Genomic DNA, 25,106 nt, shown 5'->3' with positions numbered 1-25,106 from the left:
ACCATTTCTACTGTGATTTTCTCGGTCCATTGCATACAAATTGCACACCAGTTTGTCCGGATATGACTGGAAGAAACCGGAAATATCTGGTTTTCTTTTGGCTAACTCAATCCCAGATATTGTTACCGCCTCTGTGTTTGTGTATTCCAGATATTATCCACAGACTTTATTGTTTTCAATGTTTTTTATCAGGGAACATTTAATTTTCTGCTTGGAAACACTAATTCTTTCCACATGGAGACACCAGCTCTACACATTCATATTTTCTAGGAAGAAAGCAAGAGGAACTGCGGCAAAGAAACATGATGTTTCTGTTTGTATAGATGACATTTGATGCACTTGCCTAACGAAAAGTCTTTGCTTTTCTCCAAAACTATTTTTACTGTTATTTTCTCGGTCCATTGCATACGAATTCCACACCAGTTTCTCCTGAAATGACTGGATGAAAATGGAAATATCCGGTTGATTTTTACCTAACTCAATCCGAGATATTGTTACAGCCTCTGTGTTTGTGTATGCCTGAGATTATCCACGGACTTTGTTGTTTTGAATGTTTTTTTTTCAGGAAACATTTAATTTTCTGCTTGGGAACACTAATTCTTTACACATGGAGACACCAGCTCTACACATTCGTATTTTCTAGGAGGAAAGCTAGAGGAACTGCGGCAAACAAACATGATCTTTCTGTTTGTGTAGATGACATTTGATGCACTTGCCTAAAGAAAAGACTTTGCTTTTCTCCAAAACCATTTCTACTGTGATTTTCTCGGTCCATTGCATACGAATTCCACACCACTTTGTCCGGATATGACTGTAGGAAACCAGAAATATCCGGTTGTGTTTTGGGTAACTCAATCCGAAATATTGCTACAGACTCCGGGTTTGTGTTTTCTGGATATTATCGAAGGACTTATTGTTTTGAATGTTTTTATCAGGGAACATTTAATTTTCTGCTTGGAAACACTAATTGGTTCCACATGGAGACACCAGCTCTACACCTTCGTATTTTCTAGGGAGAAAGCTAGAGGAACTGCGGCAAACAAACATGATCTTTCTGTTTGTATAGATGAGATTTGATGCACTTGCCTAACGAAAAGACTTTGCTTTTCTCCAAAACAATTTGTACTCTGATTTTCTCGGTCCATTGCATACGAATTCCACACCAGTTTCTCCGGATATGACTGGATGAAACCGGAAATATCCGGTTGATTTTTACCTAACTCAATCCTAGATATTGATACTTCCTCTGCGTTTGTGTATTCCTGATATTATCCACGGACTTTATTGTTTTGAATGTTTTTTTTTTCAGGAAACATTTAATTTTCTACTTGGAAACACTAATTCTTTCCACATGTACACACCAGCTCTACACATTCGTATTTTCTAGGGAGAAAGCTACAGGAACTGCGACAAACAAACATGATATTTCTGTTTGTATAGATGACATTTGATGCACTTGCCTAACGAAAAGACTTTGCTTTTCTCCAAAACCATTTCTACTGTGATTTTCTCGGTCCATTGCATACGAATTCCACACCAGTTTCTCCAGATATGACTGGATGAAACCAGAAATATCCAGTTGATTTTTGCCTAACTCAATCCCAGATATTGTTACCACCTCTGTGTTTGTGTATTCCTGATATTATCCACGGACTTTATTGTTTTGAATGTTTTTTTTCAGGAAACATTTAATTTTCTGCTTGGAAACACTAACTGGTTCCACATGGAGACACCAGCTCTACATATTCGTATTTTCTTGGGAGAAAGCTAGAAGAACTACGGCAAACAAACATGATCTTTCTGTTTGTATAGATGACATTTGATGCACTTGCCTAACGAAAAGACTTGGCTTTTCTCCAAAACCATTTGTACTGTGATTTTCTCGGTCCATTGCATACGAATTCCACACCAGTTTCTCCGGATATGACTGGATGAAACCGGAAATATCCGGTTTTGTTTTGGCTAACTCAACCCAGATATTATTACCGCCTCTGTGTTTGTGTATTCCAGATATTATCCACAGACTTAACTGTTTTGAATGTTTTTTATCAGGAAACATTTAATTTTCTGCTTGGAAACACTAATTCTTTCCATATGGAGACACCAGCTCTACATATTCGTATTTTCTAGGAAGAAAGCTAGAGGAACTGCGGCAAACAAACATGATCTTTCTGTTTGTATAGATGACATTTGATGGACTTGCCTAACGAACACTTTGCTTTTCTCCAAAACCATTTCTACTGTGATTTTCTCGGTCTATTGCATACGAATTCCACACCAGTTTCTCCGGATATGACTGGATGAAACCGGAAATATCTGGTTTTGTTTTGGCTAACTCAATCCCAGATATTGTTACCGCCTCTGTGTTTGTGTATTCCATATATTATCCACAGACTTTATTGTTTTGAATGTTTTTTATCAGGGAACATTTAATTTTCTGCTTGGAAACACTAATTGGTTCCACATGGAGACACCAGCTCTACACATTCGTATTATCTAGGGAGAACGCTAGAGGAACTGTGGCAAACAAACATGATCTTTCTGTTTGTATAGATGACATTTGATGCACTTGCCTAACGAAAAGACTTTGCTTTTCTTGAAACCATTTTTATTGTGATTTTATCAGTCCATTGCATACGAATTCCACACCAGTTTCTCCGGATATGACTGGATGAAACCGGAAATATCCAGTTGATTTTTGCCTAACTCAATCCCAGATATTGTTACCGCCTCTGTGTTTGTGCATTCCAGATATTATCCACAGACTTTATTGTTTTGAATGTTTTTTATCAGGGAACATTTAATTTTCTGCTTGGAAACACTAATTGGTTCCATATGGAGACACCAGCTCTACACATTCGTATTTTCTAGGGAGAAAGCTAGAGGAACAGCGGCAAACAAACATGATATTTCTGTTTCTATAGATGACATTTGATGCACTTGCCTAACGAAATGACTTGGTTTTTCTCCAAAACCATTTGTACTGTGATTTTCTCGGTCCATTGCATACGAATTCCACACCAGTTTCCTCGGATATGAATGGATGAAACCGGAAATATCCGGTTTTGTTTTGGCTAACTCAACCCAGATATTGTTACCGCCTCTGTGTTTGTGTATTCCAGATATTATCCACAGACATTATTGTTTTGAATGTTTTTTTTTTCAGGAAACATTTAATTTTCTGCTTGAAAACACTAATTCTTTCCAAATGGAGACACCAGCTCTACATATTCGTATTTTCTAGGAAGAAAGCTAGAGGAACTGCGGCAAACAAACATGATCTTTCTGTTTGTATAGATGACATTTGATGCACTTGCCTAACGAAGACTTTGCTTTTCTCCAAAACCATTTCTACTGTGATTTTCTCGGTCCATTGCATACGAATTCCACACCAGTTTGTCCGGATATGACTGGATGAAATGGAAATATCTGGTTTTGTTTTGGCTAACTCAATCCCAGATATTGTTACCGCCTCTGTGTTTGTGCATTCCTGATATAATCTACGGACTTTATTCTTTTGAATGTTTTTTATCAGGGAACATTTAATTTTCTGCTTGGAAACACTAATTGGTTCCACATGGAAACACCAGCTCTACACATTCGTATATTCTAGGGAGAAGCTAGAGGAACTGTGGCAAACAAACATGATATTTCTGTTTGTATAGATGACATTTGATGCACTTGCCTAATGAAAAGACTTTGCTTTTCTCCAAAACTATTTCTACTGTGATTTTCTGGTCCATTGCATACGAATTCCACACCAGTTTCTCTGGATATGACTGGATGAAACCGGAAATATCCAGTTGATTTTTGCCTAACTCAATCCCAGATATTGTTACCGCATCTGTGTTTGTGTATTCCAGATATTATCCACAGACTTTATTGTTTTGAATGTTTTTTATCAGGGAACATTTAATTTTCTGCTTGGAAACACTAATTGGTACCATATGGAGACACCTGCTCTACACATTCGTATTTTCTAGGGAGAAAGCTAGAGGAACTGCATCAAAGAAACATATATTTCTGTTTGTATAGATGACATTTGATGCACTTGCCTAAGGAAGACTTTCCTTTTCTCCAAAACCATTTCTACTGTGATTTTCTCGGTCCATTGCATACGAATTCCACACCAGTTTCTCCGGATATTACTGGATGAAACCGAAAATATCTGGTTTTGTTTTGGCTAACTCAATCCCAGATATTGTTATCGCCTCTGTGTTTGTGTATTCCAGATATTATCCACAGACTTTATTGTTTTGAATGTTTTTTATCAGGGAACATTTAATTTTCTGCTTGGAAACACTAATTGGTTCCATATGGAGACACCAGCTCTACACATTCGAATTTTCTAGGGAGAAAGCTAGAGGAACAGCGGCAAACAAACATGATATTTCTGTTTCTATAGATGACATTTGATGCACTTGCCTAACGAAAAGACTTTGCTTTTCTCCAAAACCATTTCTACTGTGATTTTCTCGGTCCATTGCATACGAATTCCACACCAGTTTGTCCGGATATGACTGTAGGAAACCAGAAATATCCGGTTGTGTTTTGGGTAACTCAATCCGAAATATTGCTACAGACTCTGTGTTTGTGTTTTCTGGATATTATCGATGGACTTATTGTTTTGAATGTTTTTATCAGGGAACATTTAATTTTCTGCTTGGAAACACTAATTGTTTCCACATGGTGACACCTGCTCTACACATTCGTATTTTCTAGGGAGAAAGCTAGAGGAACTGCGACAAACAAACATGATATTTCTGTTTGTATAGATGACATTTGATGCACTTGCCTAACGAAAAGGCTTTGCTTTTTTCCAAAACCGTTTTTACTGTGATTTTCTCGGTCCATTGCATACGAATTCCATGCCAGTTTGTCCGGATATGACTGGATGAAAACAGAAATATCCATTTTTGTTTTGGCTAACTGAATCCGAAATATTGTGAAAGCCTCTGTGTTTGTGTTTTCTGGAGATTATCAACGGACTTTATTGTTTTGAATGTTTTTTATCGGGGAACATTTTATTTTGAGCTTGGATACAGTGATTCATTCCACATGGAGACACGAGCTGAACATATTCGTATTTTCTAGGGAGAAAGCTAGAGGAACTGTGGCAAACAAACATGATCTTTCTGTTTGTATAGATGATATTTGATGCACTTGGCTACCGAAAAGACTTTGCTTTTCTCCAAAACCATTTTTACTGTGATTTTCTCGGTCCATTGCATACGAATTCCAAACCAGATTACCGGATATGATGGGATGTAACCGGAAATATCCGGTTTTGTTTTGGCTAACTCAATCACAGATATTGCTACAGCCTATGTGTTTGTGTATTCCTGATATTATCCATGGAATTTATTGTTTTGAATGTTTTTTATCAGTGAACAATTAATTTTGTGCTTGGAATCACTATTTGGTTCCACATGGAGACACCAGCTCTACACATTCCTATTTTCTAGGGAGAAAGATAGAGGAACTGCGGCAAACAAACATGATATTTCTGTTTGTATAGATGACATTTTATGCACTTGCCTAACGAAAGGACTTTGCTTTTCTCCAAAACCATTTTTACTGTGATTTTTTTGGTTCATTGAATATGAATTCCACAACACTGTCCGGATATGACTGGATGAAACCAGAAATATACGGTTGTGTTTTGGGTAACTCAATCTGAAATATTCTGAAAGCCTCTGTGTTTGTGTTTTCTGGATATTATCAACGGACTTTAATTTTTTTTCCTTTTCTTTAACTTTTTTAATGAATATAAATTTCCAGTGTACAGCTTATGGATTACTGTGCCTTCCCCCTCCCATAACTTCCCTCCCTCTGCAAGCCTCCCCTCTCCCGCTCCCTCGCTCCTTTCATTTGCATCAAGATTCATTTTCAATTCTCTTTATATACAGAAGATCAAATTAGTATATATGAAGTAAAGATTTCAACAGTTTGCACCCACATAGAAACACAAAGGGAAACATACTGTTTGAGTACTAGCTATAGCATTAAATCACAATGTACAGCACATTAAGGACAGAGATCCCACATGAGGAGCAAGTGCACAGTAGCTCCTGTTGTTGACCCAACAAATTGACACTCTAATTTATGGCGCCAGTAACCATCCTAGGCTGCCATCATGAGTTGCCAAGGCTATGGAAGCCTTCCAAGTTTACCGACTCTGATCATATTTAGACAAGGTCATAAAAGACAGAGTGAGGATTGTAACCAATGATCCTAAGAGTGGCATTTACCAGGTTTGAACAATTGTACAGCATTAAGTGGGGAAGAGGACCATCAGTACACACAGGTTGGGAGTAGAGCCATTGGTGGTAGAGTAGAGGTTATGATTACAAAGGAATGAGGCCCAAGTGCACTAGACAGGGCCTAGAACAAAGGACAGAGTCATTATTAGAGGAGCTAAGAAAGGTGCTGTCTAAGCTACAAGTAAGTTTTCTGATTGAGAGGGAAACAGAACCTGATAGAAGGGGCTTGATAATAATCTGGTGGACTTTAGGCCTTGTAAGTTAAGAGGCCCAGACCTATCTATCTCTTCACATGGGGTATATCCTAAGGGAGGTGTGAACCTCCTAGGGGAAGGCACTCTGTTGACTTTCATTACTTGGCTGGCCTGGGAGGAGAGCTGGGCAGGTAAATGCAGGGGACATCTCGAACAAGAAATTTACAGTTCTGCCTGCAATGTTGCTGACCCTACTTGACCAAACCCTCAGCTGCAGTGGTCACTTTGGAAGTTGGGCTGAGTGAAGGGCTTTTCAGCTTAGAGCCAATAAGATCTGTGGCTCTGACCTGGGCATCCTTCGACTCCAGGGCAGGTCCATTTCCAGTGATCCAACTCTTGGCAGAGCTACCAGGGCTCTTCACAAGCTGACTTCTGCTGAAGCCCAGGATTGTAGTGGAATGAGAAGGCCATGCCAAGGTGGCCACTGGCAAGCGAGTGTCAGTTAGTCAGGAATGGCTTTGAAACCCACCTGGCTTTGGAAAATGCCTAGCAACAGGCTGTGATTGGATGGCTCTGGAAACTGCCTGGCGACAGGCTATCATTGGATGTATTTGAAACTGCCTGGCGACAGGCTGTGATTGGATGGCTCTGGAAACTGTCTGGCAACAGGCTGTGATTGAATGGATTTGAAACTGCCTGGCGACAGGCTGTGATTGGATGGCTGTGGAAACTGCCTGGCAACAGGCTGTGATTGGTTGGGGTATGGACCGCCCCTTGACCAGATTGGCTGGTCTTGGCTATATAAGCTGTTGAGCCAACTGTAATAAACGAGTCTGCAGGCTGCTCGCCACAAGCCTGCTCTCACCCGACTCCCGGGGTCTGTGTGTTGACTCCGCGCCTCTTGCCCCCACCACGCTGCTCTTCTCAGAAACGAACCCACTGCAACATTGTTGAAAAATCAACGGCAACATCTGGCGCGCCAACGTGACTGAGAAAGAGACAGTGTGTCGCACTCTGCGAGGTCCCCCTGGATTTCGGCAAGTAGGCCCCTCCGTGTTTTGTGTGCTGTTCGGTTCTGTGAGGGTGAGCACAGAACCCCCTCCTACGCCCCTTTCCTTGTCCTTGTCCTCGGTCTAAGTGACCCCAGGTTAGCACACACCACCCTGAAGCGTACGTCGCTTCTAGGCTCCTCCTTTTACTTTCGGTTCGCCCGGTGAATTCACATAAGGGACTGATCATCCCAGAATTCGGAACCAAGTCATCTTCCCTCACTCGAGAGAGGTGACGCTCCAGAGACACCATGTGGGCATACGGCCTTGACCTAACGAATCAAGGAAGTTCCCCACTAAGCACAGGACATAGGAACGATCTGATACACCACTATCTGTTTGTCTAGCATAGGGAAACCTCCTGCAAAATGCCATCCACAGCTGAGGTGCTAGGAATTTGCTTTGTTACAGCAGCAGTGCTGTACGTGTCTTTCCTCTGGCTAGAGTTGGCGTACCGTGCCGCTCTTAAGTGCTCAGACATAGGAAAGATACCCCCCTCTCAGAATCCTGCACAGATTATCAAACATAGTGAATCTGTGAGTGATAGGAGCCTGACACTCCAGGTCCCTGTCTCGCAGACAATGGTTTATGACTTAGGGAGAGAGAGCTCGGACAGTGAAAAAAACAACGTAGCAAACAAGGTAGCAACGCCTAGTCAGCCACCCCCCACATACCCGTGGGATGAACTAAGAGGACCTCTACACAATAACTCATGCAATGTCATCCCATCCACACCCAGTGAGGATCCCCACATTTGTGGCAGTCCTCGGGCACCCCAAGCTCTCAGGACTGCCGGTAGATCCCATGCCATCAGCATGTTTGCTGCTAATGTTGAAGTGTATGCAAAATTCAGGCCCTGGATTCCAACGCCTATAAAAAGGCTTCTATTAACCAAGGGTCGAGGATATGCTTGTGTCTTTCCAGAGAATGCGGAACAGCCCATTTGGGTACCAGCCAGAAACATCAAGCCTGCAACTGACAGCCAACCAGAACCAGCTGAACAAGACCGAGACTCTGCCTTGTTAGCAGACACACCTGCCCTATCATCCTACCCTGAGAAACTGCCCAAAGCCATATCTGTTACTGTTGTATACCCCACTAGCTCTGGTCAGCCACTCAAATGGCCCACAGCCTGTGTGCGGTCATGCCATTCCTGATAACCGTTATTCTTCATTCCTACCCCTATCTGAGCAAGTAATCCTGTGGTCTCTTGATTTGAGCGCTGGTTAGTCAATGACGGGTAAGATCCCCTGGGGGACAACCTAAGACAGGCACAGCTGCGTACGGAGACCACATGGGAACGGGGTCAACAATGGTATGGCCAAGAATCATGCCTCCCGTTGCTCAAAAAATAAAGGAAAAGGGGGAAATGTAATGGAATGAGAAGGCCATGCCAAGGTGGCCACTGGCAAGCGAGTGTCAGTTAGTCAGGAATGGCTTTGAAACCCACCTGGCTTTGGAAACTGCCTAGCAACAGGCTGTGATTGGATGGCTCTGGAAACTGCCTGGCGACACGCTGTGATTGGATGGATTTGAAACTGCCTGGCGACAGGCTGTGATTGGATGGCTCTGGAAACTGTCTGGCAACAGGCTGTGATTGAATGGATTTGAAACTGCCTGGCGACAGGCTGTGATTGGATGGCTGTGGAAACTGCCTGGCAACAGGCTGTGATTGGTTGGGGTATGGACCGCCCCTTGACCAGATTGGCTGGTCTTGGCTATATAAGCTGTTGAGCCAACTGTAATAAACGAGTCTGCAGGCTGCTCGCCACAAGCCTGCTCTCACCCGACTCCCGGGGTCTGTGTGTTGACTCCGCGCCTCTTGCCCCCACCACGCTGCTCTTCTCAGAAATGAACCCACTGCAACATTGTTGAAAAATCAATGGCAACACAGGCTTACCACATTGAAAGCCATATAACTATGGATGACAAAAGACTTTAAGTCACCATGTTTAAAATTATAAACTCATCAACCAACAAGAGGCACTTGCTTACTTCACAGTATTTTTGAAAGCACCTGTAGGATTTTACAAGTATTTAACCCTTTAGGCCTCTGGGGCTTTCTCATTAAGATAACTATCATGTCTAGTAACACAAGATCATTAGAATTTTAATTCTCAAACATTTGTATTAATAGCATTTTCCATTATAGAAACTTAAAGTCTGGTAGCACATCACATCCTGACAGTCCTTCTAATATAATCCAAATAGCCTGCTTAGTTGGTGTCTCTATAAGATGAGAGACATAGGTCCTTCGATTTTTTCAGTTGGGCCCAAACTGGAAAAACCAAAGTCCAGGATTTACTGGAAAGTTTAGAGACCAGATTGTTTGAAACTTTGACTTTTTGAATGCCTGTCAAGAATGCCAAGAAGGCTCAAAATCCAAAATATCTGGTTGAAATAAGATTCCTTAAAATCATGACATAACATAGACCAAATTTGATCATTGTTACAAGGTGACTATTCAAATCTTTGAAAAGAAGCACATATTTAAATAACCCATAGCTCTTAATAAATATTCAGCTGTTTTTGAATAATTAGAATTTAACAGACATCAAGAACACATAATAGATTACTTTAACACATTGCTTTAACAGAGCATCAGAGTTTAATTCTATGTCAAAGAGAAATTGAGCCTCCTGTGATCTTTTGCGGTGAGGTTTCCTTCCTTTACCTTCTTTCATATTGGTGACCGTGTTTCTGTGTTTCCGTGTGTAACACATCATTAAGCATCTTTTGCAGGGCAGGATGAGTGGCAACAAATTCTTTCAGTTTCTGTTTGCTATGAAAAGTCTTAATTTCACCTTCATTCACAAATGAGAGCTTTGCAGGATATAGTATTCTGGGCTGGCAGTTTTTCTCTCTTAATACCTGGGCTATGTCTCGCCATTCCCTTCTAGCTTGTAGGGTTTCTGACGAGAAGTCTGCTGTGAGTCTAATTGGAGATCCTCTAAGAGTAATCTGACGTTTCTCTCTTGCACGTTTTAGGATCTTTTCTTTATGTTTCACTGTGATGAGTGTGATTACAACATGTCGTGGTGAGGATCTCTTTTGGTCATGTTTATTAGGGGTTCTATAAGCTTCCTGTACTAGGATGCCTCTGTCCTTCTCCAAACCTGGGAAATTTTCTGCTAGTATCTCCCTGAAAATGCCTTCTAATCCTTTCTCCCTCTCCATGCCTTCAGGAACTCCTAGAACCCGAATGTTGGGTTTTTTAATAGTATCCTGTAGATTCCTGACAATATTTTTTAGATTTCTGATTTCTTCTTCTTTTCTTTGGTTTGCCTGTTTCCTTTCCTGTTCTCCGTCGTCTAAGTCTGATATTCTCTCTTCTGCTTCGCCCATTCTGTTTTTAAGGCTCTCTAATGTGCTTGTCATTTGATTATTGAATTCTTCATTTCATTATGATTTCTCATCACTATCACAGTTTCTTGTTCCACTAGTTGTTTCATTTAATTTTGATTCCTCCTTAATATTTCATTTTCACGAGAGAGATTTTCTAGCTTGTCCATTAAGGATTTCTGTAGTTCAAGAATTTGTTTTTGAGAACTTCTTAATGTTCTTATCAATTTTTTGAGATCCGCTTCTTGCATTTCTTCGATCTCATCATCTTCATAATCTTGAATTGGGGTGTCTTTTTCATTTGTGGGCGTCATAGTGTCTTCCTTGTTCTCGTTAGCTTGGTTTTTGTGTTTGTTGTTTGGCATGTTGGAGATATTTGGTTTCTTCACTGTGGTGTTTTTTCTTGTTACACTATGGCTCTATATTAAGTGGACTGTCTGCTTTCAGTGGAGTCTTAGAGGCTTGAGATGAGTGTGGACTGAGAGCTGTGTTTGGTTCCTCAGGGTTGAGGGTGTGTCAAAGATGAAACTCCCAGGTTAGGTGTGGTAAATGTCTCTTTCTTTTTTTGATTCATAGGGGAAGTAATTCTGCTTAGCTGAACGTAATTGGAGGTAGTTAACAGGCAAATGATATACCCACAGGAGCCAGAGATCGGAAGCTCTTTCCCAAGGACCACACAGGAAATCTGTGCTGCCCTCAGTGTGGGCTCCAATTCTCCTGCAGTCTCCCACTGGGTTGCCAAGTTAGATCCTAACCTCCTGTTATTTCACCCCTCCCCCCAGAGTCAGGTGTTTCTGCTAGGCTCAGGGCCGGTGCAGACCTGAGGTCGCCCTGCTTATGACGTATGTCCAAAATGGCGCCTGCTCTGTCTTGCTCACCTTTGAGATGTGAGCGGAGAGAGAGAAACTTGTGTCCGTATCGGTCACTTTTTTTATTTGTTTCCTCTTTCTCTTCTCGTCAGCATGGTGAATTTTTCCCCACGGAGTTTCAAGCTTCGTTCCCTCTAGCCTCCTCTTTCCACTTGCCCGCTGGTGTCTCGGGCTATTGAGGTTCGGCTCACCTCGCGTTCCAGCACTGGTGTGCTGAGTCTGCCGCTGGTGTCCCGAACTTGGGCTCCCACGCTTTCCACACAGGTACATTGTGAATCACTAGTTCCGAAACTGTTTCCTCTGCTGTTTCATCCCCTATTCTTCCTTGACCCTGCAGTATCTCCACTTATATTAAACTGTCTTTCCCCGGACTAATAGTGTGCTCACTGCCTATTCCGCCATCTTGCCGCTCTCCTAATTTCCTATCCGGACTTTATTTTTTAGAATGTCGTTTATCGGGGAACATTTTATTTTGAGCTTGGATACCGCATTTGGTTCCAAATGGAGACACCAGCTGAACATATTCATATTTTCTAGGGAGAAAGCTAGGAGAACTGTGGTAAACAAACATGATATTGCTCACGAATTCCACACAAGTTTGTCTGGATATGACTGGAAGAAACCGGAAATATCCGGTTGTGTTTTGGCTAACTCAATCCCAAATATTGTGAAAGCCTCTGTGTTTGTGTTTTATGGGTATTATCGATGGACTTTATTGTTTTCAATATTTTCTCAGGGAACATTTAATTTTGTATCGTAGTAACACTAATTGGTTAATCATGGGGACACCAGCTCTACACATTCATATTTTCTAGGGAGACTGCTAGAGGAATTACGCAAACAAACATGATATTTCTGTTTGTATAGATGACATTTTATGCACTTGCCTAACTTAAAGACTTTGCTTTTCTCCAAAACCATTTTTCTGTGATTTTCTCGGTACACTTCATATGAATTGCACACAAGTTTGTCTGGATATGACTGGATACAACCGGAAATATGCGGTATTGTTTTGGATAACTCAATCCCGGATATTGTTACAGCCCCTGTGTTTGTGTATTCCTGATATTAACCACGGACTTTATTGTTTGAATGCTTTTTACCAGGGAACATTTAATTTTGTACTGTTGAAACACTAATTGGTTAAACATGGGGACACCAACTCTACACATTCATATTTTCTAGGGAGAAAGCTAGAGGAACTGCAGCAAACAAAAATGATATTTCTCTTTGTATCTATGAGATTTTATGCACTTTCCTAACGAAAAGACTTTGCTATTCTCAAAAACCATTTTTACTGTGATTTTCTCCGTCCATTGCATACATATTCCACAACAGTTTGTCCGGATATGACTGGATGAACCTGGAAATATCCGGTTTTGTTTTGGCTAAATCAATCCCAAATATTGCCCCAGCCACTTTGGCTAACTCAATCTTAAATATTGTGAAAGATTCTTTTTTTGTGTGTTTTCTGGAGATTATCGATGCACTTTATTGTTTTGAATAATTTTATCAGGGAACATTTAATTTTGTACCGTAGAAACACTAATTGGTTCCACATGGAGACACCAGCTCTACACATTCATATTTTCCAGGGAGACAACTAGAGGAACTGCGGCAAAAATGATATTTCTATTTGTATAGATGACATTTTATGCACTTGCCTAATGAAAAGACTTTGCTTTTCTCCAAAACCATTTTACTGTGATTTTTTTGGTTCATTGCATACGAATTCCACACCACTTTTTCCGGATATGACTGGATGAAAACAGAAATATCCGGTTATGTTTTGGCTAACTAAATTTGAAATATTGTGAAAGCCTCTGTGTTGGTGTTTTCTGGATATTATCGATGGACTTTATTGTTTTGAATGTTTTTATCAGGGAACATTTAATTTTGTACCGTTGAAACACTAATTAGTTAATCATGGGGACACCAGCTCTACACATTCGTATTTTCTAGGGAGAAAGCTAGAGGAACTGCGGAAACAAACATGATATTTCTGTTTGTATCTATGATATTTTATGCATTTGCCTAAAGAAAAGACTTTGCTATTCTCCAACACCATTTTTACTGTGATATTCTCGGTCCATTGCATATGAATTCCACAACAGTTTGTCCGGATATGACTGGATGAAACCGGAAATATCCGGTTTTGTTTTGCTAACTCAATCCCAAATATTGCTCCAGCTACTGTTTTTGTTTTTTCTGGGTATTATCAACGGACTTTAGTGTTTGGAATGTTTTTTTATCGGGGAACATTTTATTTTGAGCTTGGATACAGTAATTAGTTGCACATGGAGAAACCAGCTGAACATATTCGTATTTTCTAGGGAGAAAGCTAGAGGAACTGCGGCAAACAAACATGATATTTCTGTTTGTATCGATGACATTTTATGCACTTGCCTAACGAAAAGACTTTGCTTTTCTGCAAAGCCATTTTTACTGTGATTTTTTCGGTCCATTGCATGCGAATTCCACAGCACTTTGTCTGGATATGACTGGATGAAAACAGAAATATCCGGTGGTGTTTTGGCTAACACAATCCGAAATATTGTGAAAGCCACTGTGTTTGTATTTTCTGGATATTATGGATGGACTTTACTGTTTTGAATGTTTTTATCAGGGAACATTTAATTTTGTACCGTTGAAACACTAATTGGTTCATCATGGGGACACCAGCTCTACACATTCGTATTTTCTAGGGAGAAAGCTAGAGGAACTGCGGAAAACAAACATGATCTTTCTGTTTGTATAGATGACATTTGATGCACTTGCCAAACTAAAATACTTTGCTTTTCTCCAAAACCATTTTTACTGTGAATATCTCAGTCCATTGCTTTCGAATTCCACACCAGTTTGTCCGGATATGACTGGATGAAACCGGAAATATCCAGTATTGTTTTGGCTAACTCAATCCGAAATATTGTGAAAGCCTCTGTGTTGGTGTTTTCTGGATATTATCAACGGACTTTAGGTTTTTGAAAGTTTTTTATTGGGGAATATTTTATTTTGAGCTTGGATACAGTAATTTGTTCCAAAAGGAGACACCAGCTGAACAAATTTGTAATTTCTAGGGAGAAAGCTAGAGGAACTGTGGCAAACAAACATGATATTTCTGTTGGTATCGATGACATTTTATGCACTTGCTTATCGAAAAGACTTTGCTTTTCTCCAAAACCATTTTTACTGTGATTTTCTCGGTCCATTGCATATGAATTCCACACCAGCTTTTCCGGATATGACTGGATGAAAACAGAAATATCCGGTGGTGGTTTGGCTAACTCAATCTGAAATATTGTGAAAGACTCTGTGTTTGTTTTTTCTGGATATTATCGATGGACTTTATTGTTTTGAATATTTTAATCAGGGAACATTTAATTTTGTACCGTTGAAATACTAGTTGGTTCTTCATGGGGACACCAGCTCTACATATTCGTATTTTCTAGGGAGAAACCTAGAGGAACTGCGAAAAACATACATGATATTTCTGTTGGTATAGATGACGTTTTATGCACTTGCCTAATGAAAAGACTTTGCTATTCTCCAAAACTATTTTTACTGTGATTTTCACGGTACATTGCATACGAATTCCACACCAGTTTGTCCGGATATTACTGGATGAAACCGGAAATATCCGGTATTATTTAGGCTAACTCAATCCGAAATATTGTGAAAGCCTCTGTGTTTGTGTTTTCTGGGTATTATCAACGGACTTTAGTTTTTTGAATGTTTTTTATTGGGGAACATTTTATTTTGAGCTTGGATACAGTAATTCGTTCCACAAGGATACACTAGCTGAACATATTCATATTTTCTAGGGAGAAAGCTAGAGGAACTGTGGCAAACAAACATGGTATTTCTGTTTGTATAGATGACATTTTATGCACTTTCCTAACGAAAAGACTTTGCTTTTCTCCAAAACCATTTTTACTGTGATTTTCTCGGTCCATTGCATACGAATTCCACACCAGTTTGTCCGGATATGACTGGATGAAAACAGATATATCCGATGGTGGTTTGGCTAACTCAATCTGAAATATTGTGAAAGCCTCGGTGTTTGTGTTTTCTGGATATTATCGATGGACTTTATTGTTTTGAATATTTTTATCAGGGAAGTTTTAATTTTGTACCGTAGAAACACGCATTGGTTCATCATGGGGACACCAGCTCTACACATTCGTATTTTCTAGGGAGAAAGCTAGAGGAACTGCGGCAAACAAACATGATATTTCTATTTGTCTAGATGACATTTTATGCACTTGCCTAACGAAAAGACTTTGCTGTTCTCCAAAACCATTTTTACTATGATTTTCTCGTTCCATTGCATATGAATTTCACACCAGTTTGTCTGGATATGACTGGAGGAAACCGGAAATATCCAGTATTTTTTTGTGTAACTCAATCCGAAATATTGTGAAAGCCTCTGTGTTGGTGTTTTCTGGATATTATCAACGGACTTTAGGTGTTTTAATTTTTTTTGGGGGGGACAATTTATTTTGAGCTTAGATACAGTAATTCGTTCCACAAGGAGACACCAGCTGAACATATTCGTATTTTCTAGGGAGAAAGCTAGAGGAACTATGGCAAACAATCATGATATATCTGTTTGTATCGATGACATTTTATGCACTTGCCTAACGAAAAGACTTTGCTATTCTCCAAAACCATTTTTACTGTGATTTTCTCGGTCCATTGAATACGAATTCCACACCAGTTTTTCCGGATATGACTGGATGAAAACAGAAATATCCGGTGGTGGTTTGGCTAACTAAATTCGAAATATTGTGAAAGCCTCTGTGTGTTTTCTGGATATTATCGATGGACTTTATTGTTTTGAAATTTTTTATAAGGGAACATTTAATTTTGTACCGTAGAAACACTAATTGGTTCATTATGGGGACACCAGCTCTACACATTTGTATTTTCTAGGGAGAAAGCTAGAGGAACTGCGACAAAGAAACATGATATTTCTCTTTCTATAGATGACATTATACGCACTTCCATAACGAAAAGACTTTGCTGTTCTCCAAAACTATTTTTACTGTGATTTTCTCGGTGCGTTGCATATGAATTCCACACCAGTTTGTCCAGATATGACTGGATGAAACCGGAAATATCCGGTTGTGTTTTGGCTAACTCAATCCGAAATATTGTGAAAGCCACTGTGTTTGTGTTTTTTGGGTATTATCGATGGACTTTAGTGTTTTGAATGTTTTTTATCAGGGAACATTTAATTTTGTACCATTGAAACACTAATTGGTTCATCATGGGGACACCAGCTCTACACATTCGCATTGTCTAGGGAGAAAGCTACAGGAACTGTTGCAAACAAACATGATATTTCTCTTTGTATGGATGACATTTTATGCACTTGCCTTACGAAAAGACTTTGCTGTTCTCCAAAACTCTTTTTACTGTGATTTTCTCGGTCCATTGCATATAAATTCCACAACAGTTTGTCCGGATATGACTGGATGAAAACAGAAATATCTGGTTGCGTTTTGGCTAACTCAATCCGAAATATTGTGAAAGCCTCTGTGTTTGTGTTTTCTGGATATTATCAACGGACTTAATTTTTTCAATGTTTTTTATAGGGGAACATTTTATTTTGAGCTTGGATACACTAATTAGTTGCACATGGAGACACCAGCTGAACATATTCGTATATTCTAGGGAGAAAGCTAGAGGAACTGTGGCAAACAAACATGATATTTCTGTTTGTCTAGATGACATTTTATGCACTTGCCTAACGAAAAGATTTTGCTTTTCTCCAAAACCATTTTTACCCAGGATTTCTCGGTCAATTGCATATGAATTCCACACCAGTTTGTCCGGATATTGAGAGAGAAGGCAGGATGGGGTTAAAATGGAGTTGCTTGGCCAACTGCATATTGTTCTACTTTTGTACAAAATGCTTTGGCTGGCAAAATGCTTTTTTAAGATAACTAGACTTTAGCTGACCTTGTAACATGTGATGATTGTGCTAATGCCTTTATGAGATAATTGAGCATGTGATAATTGTTTTAAGTTTTAAAAAAACCCACAAAAACAGAAGTTGATTGGAAATGTACCCAACCTATGTCATGATGACCCCGTGTTTGTGCTTGCTCAAGGATTTTGTCCCCTCACCCTGGAAAAACCCATTATCTTGTGATAATTCATCATGCTGCGGTTTACCTTGTGATTTTTGGTAATGCTATGGAGATATGCTAATGTTGTGGTTTTAAGGCTTAAATACTTTGAGCGGTTGATGATCGGGGCCTCTCTTCTCACACGACACTAGAGGGTGTTGTTGTGTTTTGAGAGAGCCCATCTGCGCAGATGTAATAAACTTCCTCATGCACTTGCAGCGATTGGACTGGAATTCGTGTTTCTGGGGTCGGTAGAAGTGTGAGATACCTTTCGGGGGTCTTACATTCTTGGGGGCTCGTCCGGGATTCGAGACCCCAGACCCACGCTCCATCTTCCAATCGGAGGTGAGTTTCTTCTGTTCCGTGTATTGTCTTTTGTGAGTTTTATTGGTGTTTGCGTTTAAGGGCGGTGTTTCACTGTCCATCTCCCCGGGGCGCCTGGCGTACCGGTGTTTATGTGTTTGTATGAAATTTATTTCCCCGGGGCGCCTGGCGTACCGGTGTTTGTTTCTGTAAAATTGTGCCTGCGCAGGACCTGTATCTGTAGCGAGCCAGTAGTAGGTAATGACAGACGTGTCCAAGACCCCTGACTCGGGCCCTGGAGGACGCTCCAGCGGTGGTCTCGGGAGAGGGCTGGTGGCAGCAGCCGCTCCCGTCGGAAGTTTTGGTTTCAGTTCGGGGGAGGCTGCCTAGGCAGTTCTCCCACCAGAAAAAGGTCTCCTTCCCCGGGAGAGGGCTGGTGGCAGCAGCCGCTCCCTTCGGTGGTTTCAGTTTTGTGGGGAAGTTTTGGTTTCTTCTTTTCCGGGAGAGGGCTGCTGGCAGCATCCGCTCCCGTTGGTGGTTTCAGTTTTGTCTCGGTTTGTTGTTGCCCGCAGGTCTCGTCTTATTAGGGCGCGCAGGTCTTGTTCCATTGTTGTGTGCAGTGTTTTAGTGAGAGGTTTTCTTCCCCGGGAGAAGAGGGCTGGTGGCAGCAGCCACTCCCGTCTGAAGTTTTGGTTTCAGTTTTGTCTCGGTCTTCTTCCCCGGGAAAAGGGCTGGTGGCAGTAGCCACTCCCGTCGGAAGTTGTGGTTTCGGTTCTGTCTTGGTTTTGCGCGCAGTGTCTTTTGTGAGTTTTGTCATTTGTGAATTTTGTGATTGTTTCTGTGTTCTAATATACTCTCCTGATTTGCCTTTCCCCTCCAACATGGGACAGGAATTAACTACACCTTTAAGTCTTACTTTAGATCATTGGAGAGAGGTCCGGGAGCGGGCCCAAAACTTGTCTATAAGAGTGCAGAAGAAGAACTGGACAAGTTTTTGTACATCCGAGTGGCCAGCCTTAAACATCGGGTGGCCACGGGATGGGACTTTTGACTCTCGAATTATTTTACAGGTGAAGAGCCAGGTCTGCAGGGGAAGTAAAGAAGGGCGCCCAAATCAAGTGCCTTACATCTTTGTGTGGGAGGACCTGGCGAAAAACCCCCCAGACTGGGTAAAACCTTTCCTCCTTTCCAACAGGGCGGTGGCAGAGCTCGATCCTACTATACCCACCACCGCCCTGAGGATGAAGCCCAGTTCTGAGTTGTCAGCAGTTGCCCTGGGGGTGGACCTAGTATCGGAAATTGCAGATCCATTACAGGAATTGGACACCCTCAAACCTGAAAAACCCTCAACTCCTCCAGGCAGGCAGGAAGACCTCTTTGATATTCCACCACCTTATTCCCCTCGCCTCCTTAGGAGGGCACCTTATATCCCCCGCTTCCCAAAGAGGCCCGCAGTGCCCTTTTTGGAAACCAGAAGAGAAATAGGGGAGGAAGAATCCGATGAAATGGAGAAAGGAGGACCCCCGGCCCGTTCTAACTGGCCGCCCTTCTCCACCATATAACTGGGATCACAAGCCCTGACAGGACTTGCAGGGCCTGTTTTACTAACATTAATTTTACTAACTGGAACTCTGTAGGAGACTCAGACTCTATTGCCAGACTCTCCTGAGGAGCTTAGCTGAAGGGGGTTAAAGTTATTTAGTTAAAACAGAGGAAGTTTAAAATGGGCTAAGAAAAAGAAACTAACTAGGATTCTGGCCACCACAGTTAACAGAAAGCAGAGTAAGGGAGAATCAGAATAAGACAGGGAACCCGGAGACTGATAAAAGCACAGAGAAGTGCCCAAAAGGACAAGTCTGCCTAAGGTCCGGCTAACAACGAGAATCTAGTGGTGTACGACTGCCACCCGAGACTGAACTGACCGAAACGGCCCCTGCAAGACGACAAGAGAGGACGACAGCAGCGGAGTGGTGAGACTGGGCGACAGCAGCCCCTCGGCCCCTCCCTCGTTGGGACACGTGTGGTCCGACATGGTTGGGGATAATGTTGGGGATGCGGGCTCTGCCCAGGTTCTTGTGGATAATGCTCCATCACCCCCTGCGGTGTCTGGGATGGGCCCACGCGATATCCCCCTAGCCTCCAGAGTTCAACGGAGATAACAGTGGGAGACGGCCGAACGAGGACAGTGGTCTGGGTTTCCACCTTCAACCCCCCGAGGACTCTGCTCGGCAGGCAGGGCTGATCGCTATGGACCATGCACTCCGTGCAGCTAAGAAAAAGGAGCGGGTGGAGATGCACAAAAACAGCAGGTACGCTCTCACCACCACCCACGGGGAATTCAAAATGGACATATCGACCAAGAAGAAAAATTGCGCCAATGTTTCCCTGATTTGGACTACCAAAGGTACTGGGTCAGACACCGGGCCGGCTTTCGTCTCCAGGGTAAGTCAGATGGTGGCACAGGTGTTAAAGATAAAAAAAGTTACATTGTGTTTATAGGGCTAGCCAGAGGTGGCCAGGGTGCAGGGAGTTTAGCTAGAGAAAACTTTGTTTAGCTAGGGGAGGTTTTAACCAAGTAAATAACGGAGAACTGGCACTAGGGACTGGGTTGAGATGTCGCCGATGGCTTTTATTTGGGGGTTTATAATACCATGGGTGTTAGACTATATTTGTTTTCCCAATTGATCTGGTCTGGGCTGGATGCGGAGGTGTGGATGCAGCGACAGGCACCGCACTATAACAAACTGGGCAGTGCTGGCTTGCGCTGCGTTCAAGCTTCTGTATATAAACTGCATATGGAAACCCACACTCGCGGTAGATCGATTGGGGCCAAGTAGTAATTCTTTTGTAACTCCCCTACCCTGCCAGGCTTTGCTTAAATGTTCGCTTCCTGGGGCTTCGGAGGCTTCCAAGAGGAGCAGTCCCCGGCTTTGCTCTCCGACCTCTCTGCAATGGAGTCGGCACCTGACAGCAGCCCAGGAAGCTACGACCCTGGGACTGTGGCTGTGAAGGAGAAGCTCCGGGAGAAGCTCCGGGGGCCAGAGGGCAGCCGAGGTGGCAGCCTGGGCAGCTACAATCCCCTGCAGTACCAGGTGGCACACTGTGGGCAGACGGCTGTGCACCTGCCTCCGACCTTGACGGCACCAGGCCAGCCCCTTTGTGTCCCTGAGGCCCCCTTGGCCACCACTGTGCCCCCTGTGCACCTGCCCCCAACCCTGACGGCACCTGGCCAGCCCCTGTGCGTCCCTGAGGCCCCCTTGACCACCACCGTGCCCCCCAGCAGCCCCCTTGAGGCGCCCTCCTTGGCTGACCCCTCGCAGGAGGGCAAGAAGGCAGTGAACGACAGCCTGGAGTATCGGCTGCGGCGGGAGCGCAACAATATCGCCGTGCGCAAGACCAAGTGGCGCATCCTGGAAATACAGCAGAACATGGCTGAGAATGAGCAGCTGCGCAGGCGCGTGGAGCAGCTTACGCAGGAGCTAAATATCCTGCACAGGTTTTTAAAAGCTGTTATAAATTTAATGTCATTGGTTACTAAACATTAGGGACATAAAAGAAAAGAGTATTGTTGGTAAGGGGTTAAATAGAGAGAGAAAGAGCTTTTTACATAAGAAAAGGACATGGTTTGTAAGGATCCGGATGGCTAGTTTACTCTAGACTAAATGGAAATGGTAAAATGTTTAAAGTAAGTCGAAGAGGGTGTGTGAAAGTCACAAAAGGTATTTGGGTCAAGGGATGTGTTTTTGTCTCTGTTGTATTTTCTGTTTTTAAATTCTGATGCCTTTTTGTAATTTTTCTATCCCGCGGAACATGCTTTCCCTACTCTGTAGATTTGCTTTTGTGCGCACAAAAATCGGCTGCAAGACACAGTGATGTGTTTGTAAACCTGTGTCTGGCAGCAGATTTGGTGGGCGCATGGGGAAGCGGCCGGCTGCCGCCTATCAGCTTAAACTCGGATTTTAACTTTACAACACCAAGGTTTCAACTTGACGGTCTTTTAAGAGTCTCATCTTGAGTGGAGTGGCTCTTGGAATCCGCTCGGGATGGGACTTCTGAAGACTGCTTAGCATTCGTACCCGGCTCCCCTCCTTTGTTGCAGGATAAAAGAAAAAGTTTCGTGCTCCCACACTCGTTTCAGACCCTGTGCCTGGCCGGCCTGCTATGATGCATGGGCAGATTCCTGACCCTTTTGTGACCACGGGCTCTCTGCCAGGGCAAGACACCCTGACCAGACGGCCCGGCTCGGCTCTGATCGTGAAGGAGCTGAAATGCATTGGGACCATAATCGTGCCCTTGCTGGAGATAAAGCTGGGCATGCCTGACGCAGCCGTGGACACCAGCACCGAGGTCACCACCAAGGACTTGAGAAAGAAAGAAGTGGTAAAGGAGGCGGAGGATGGGAAAGACGCCCCTGCCAACGGCAACGCTAACGAGGTAAACCTGGACAGGAGGCCCCAACCTGTAGAAAGTGAGCTCGCCGAACAGGAGGAGCGGAGGAAAAGGCGCTTGGAACAGAACAAGGTGGCGTGGGCCCGGAGGAAGGAGCGCACGGAGACCCTGCAGCGGGAGTTTGAGTGGCTGGAGTTCAGAAACGCAGTACTAAAGATGCAGGTCAGGGAACTGGAGCAGGAGCAGCAGCAGCTGATTCTCGTATTGAACCGGCGCCGCCCCACCTGCATTGTCCGCACCGACAGCGTCCCTGTCCCTTGGACCTAATATTAATGTGGTGCAAATGGTATAGCTCATCCCCATAATTTCACTTAAATTTTAAGATTAAAATTAGTACAAAAAGAAAAGGGGGGAAATGAGAGAGAAGGCAGGATGGGGTTAAAATGGAGTTGCTTGGCCAACTGCATATTGTTCTGCTTTTGTACAAAATGCTTTGGCTTGCAAAATGCTTTTTTAATATAACTAGACTTTAGCTGACCTTGTAACATGTGATGATTGTGCTAATGCCTTTATGAGATAATTGAGCATGTGATAATTGTTTTAAGTTTTAAAAAAACCCACAAAAACAGAAGTTGATTGGAAATGTACCCAACCTATGTCATGATGACCCCGTGTTTGTGCTTGCTCAAGGATTTTGTCCCCTCACCCTGGAAAAACCCATTATCTTGTGATAATTCATCATGCTGCGGTTTACCTTGTGATTTTTGGTAATGCTATGGAGATATGCTAATGTTGTGGTTTTAAGGCTTAAATACTTTGAGCGGTTGATGATCGGGGCCTCTCTTCTCACACGACACTAGAGGGTGTTGTTGTGTTTTGAGAGAGCCCATCTGCGCAGATGTAATAAACTTCCTCATGCACTTGCAGCGATTGGACTGGAATTCGTGTTTCTGGGGTCGGTAGAAGTGTGAGATACCTTTCGGGGGTCTTACAATATGACTGGATGAAACTGGAAATATCCGGTTGTGTTTTGGCTAACTAAATTCGAAATATTGTGAAAGCCTCTGTGTTTGTATTTTCTGGATATTATCGATGGACTTTATTGTTTTGAATATTTTTTATCAGGGAACATTTAATTTTGTACCGTTGAAACACTAATTGGTTCATCATGGGGACACCAGCTCTACAAATTCGTATTATCTAGGGAGAAAGCTAGAGGAACTGCGGCAAAAAAAACATGATATTTCTGTTTGTATCGATGATATTTTATCTACTTCCCTTATGAAAGGACTTTGCTTTTCTCCAAAACCATTTTTACTGTGATTTTCTTGGTCCATTGCATACAAATTCCAAAAAGTTTGTCCGGATATGACTGGATGAAACCAGAAATATATGGTTTTGTTTTGGCTCACTCAATCCCAAATATTGCTCCAGCCACTGTGTTTGTTTTTTCTGGATATTATCAACGGACTTTAGGTTTTTGAATGTTTTTTATTGGAGAACATTTTATTTTGAGTTGGATACAGTAATTCGTTCCACAAGGAGACACTAGCTAAACATATTCGTATTTTCTAGGGAGAAAGCTAGAGGAACTGTGGCAAACAAACATGATATTTCTGTTTGTATAGATGACATTTTATGCACTTGCCTAACAAAAAGACTTTGCTTTTCTCCAAAACCATTTTTACTGTGAATTTCTCGGTCCATTGCATACGAATTCCACACCAGTTTGTCCAGATATGACTGGATGAAAGTGGAAGTATCTGGTTTTGTTTTGGCTAACTCAATTCCAGATATTTCTAAATCCTCTGTTTGTGCATTCCTGATATTATCTATGGACTTCATTGTTTTGAACATTTTTTATCAGGGAACATTTAATTTTGTAATTGGAAACACTAATTGATTCCACATGGAGACACCAGCTCTACACATTCATATTTTCTAGGGAGAAAGCTAGAGGAACTGCGGCAAACAAACATGATATTTCTGCATGTATAGATGACATTTTATGCAATTGCCTAACGAAAAGACTTTGCTATTCTCCAAAACCATTTTTACTGTGATATTCTCGGTCCATTGCATAAGAATTCCACACCAGTTTGTCCGGATATGACTGGATGAAAACAGAAATATCCGGTATTGTTTTGGCTAACAAAATCCAAAATATTGTGAAAGCCTATGTGTTTGTGTTTTCTGGATATTACCGATGTTCTATATTGTTTTGAATGTTTTTATCAGGGAGCAATTAATTTTGTACCGTTGAAACACTAATTGGTTCATAATGGGAAAACGAGCTCTACACATTTGAATTTTCTAGGGAGAAACCTAGAGGAACTGCGGCAAACAAGCATGATATTTCTGTTTGTATAGATGACATTTTATGCACTTGCCTAACAAAAAAACTTTGGTTTTCTCCAAAACCATTTTTACTGTGGTTGTCGCGGTCCATTTCATAGAATTCCACACTAGTTTGTCTGGATATGACTGGATGAAACCAGAAATATCCGGTTGTGTTTTGGCTAACTCAATCCCAGATATTGCTACAGCCTCTGTGTTTGTGTAT

At 42.1% G+C, this 25,106-nt stretch overlaps 1 protein-coding gene across 1 annotated transcript; it reads left to right on the top strand.

Annotated features, from left to right (window-relative positions):
* The first annotated feature begins 22,315 nt into the window (after window positions 1–22,315).
* Window positions 22,316–22,870, top strand: LOC133755508 (jun dimerization protein 2-like). The gene is made up of 2 exons (XM_062185624.1): window positions 22,316–22,470; window positions 22,603–22,870. Exons 1-2 carry the CDS (start codon window positions 22,316–22,318, stop codon window positions 22,868–22,870), a joined length of 423 nt encoding a protein of 140 aa, XP_062041608.1.
* Window positions 22,871–25,106: the final 2,236 nt, after the last annotated feature.

The sequence above is a fragment of the Lepus europaeus genome, unplaced genomic scaffold (assembly GCF_033115175.1).
Source record: "Lepus europaeus isolate LE1 unplaced genomic scaffold, mLepTim1.pri SCAFFOLD_55, whole genome shotgun sequence".
NCBI lineage: Eukaryota > Metazoa > Chordata > Mammalia > Lagomorpha > Leporidae > Lepus > Lepus europaeus.
The sequence above is the reverse complement of the archived record's forward strand: the minus strand, read 5'-3'. Positions and strand labels throughout refer to the sequence as shown.

What these genes read in the sequence shown, in the direction of transcription:
- LOC133755508 (XM_062185624.1), top strand. Translation starts at nt 22,316, where the DNA reads ATGATGCATGGGCAGATTCCTGACCCTTTTGTGACCACGGGCTCTCTG. An exon ending in CTGGAGATAAAGCTGGGCAT is followed by an intron (nt 22,471 to 22,602) that starts GCCTGACGCAGC and finishes AAACCTGGACAG; the next exon opens with GAGGCCCCAACCTGTAGAAA.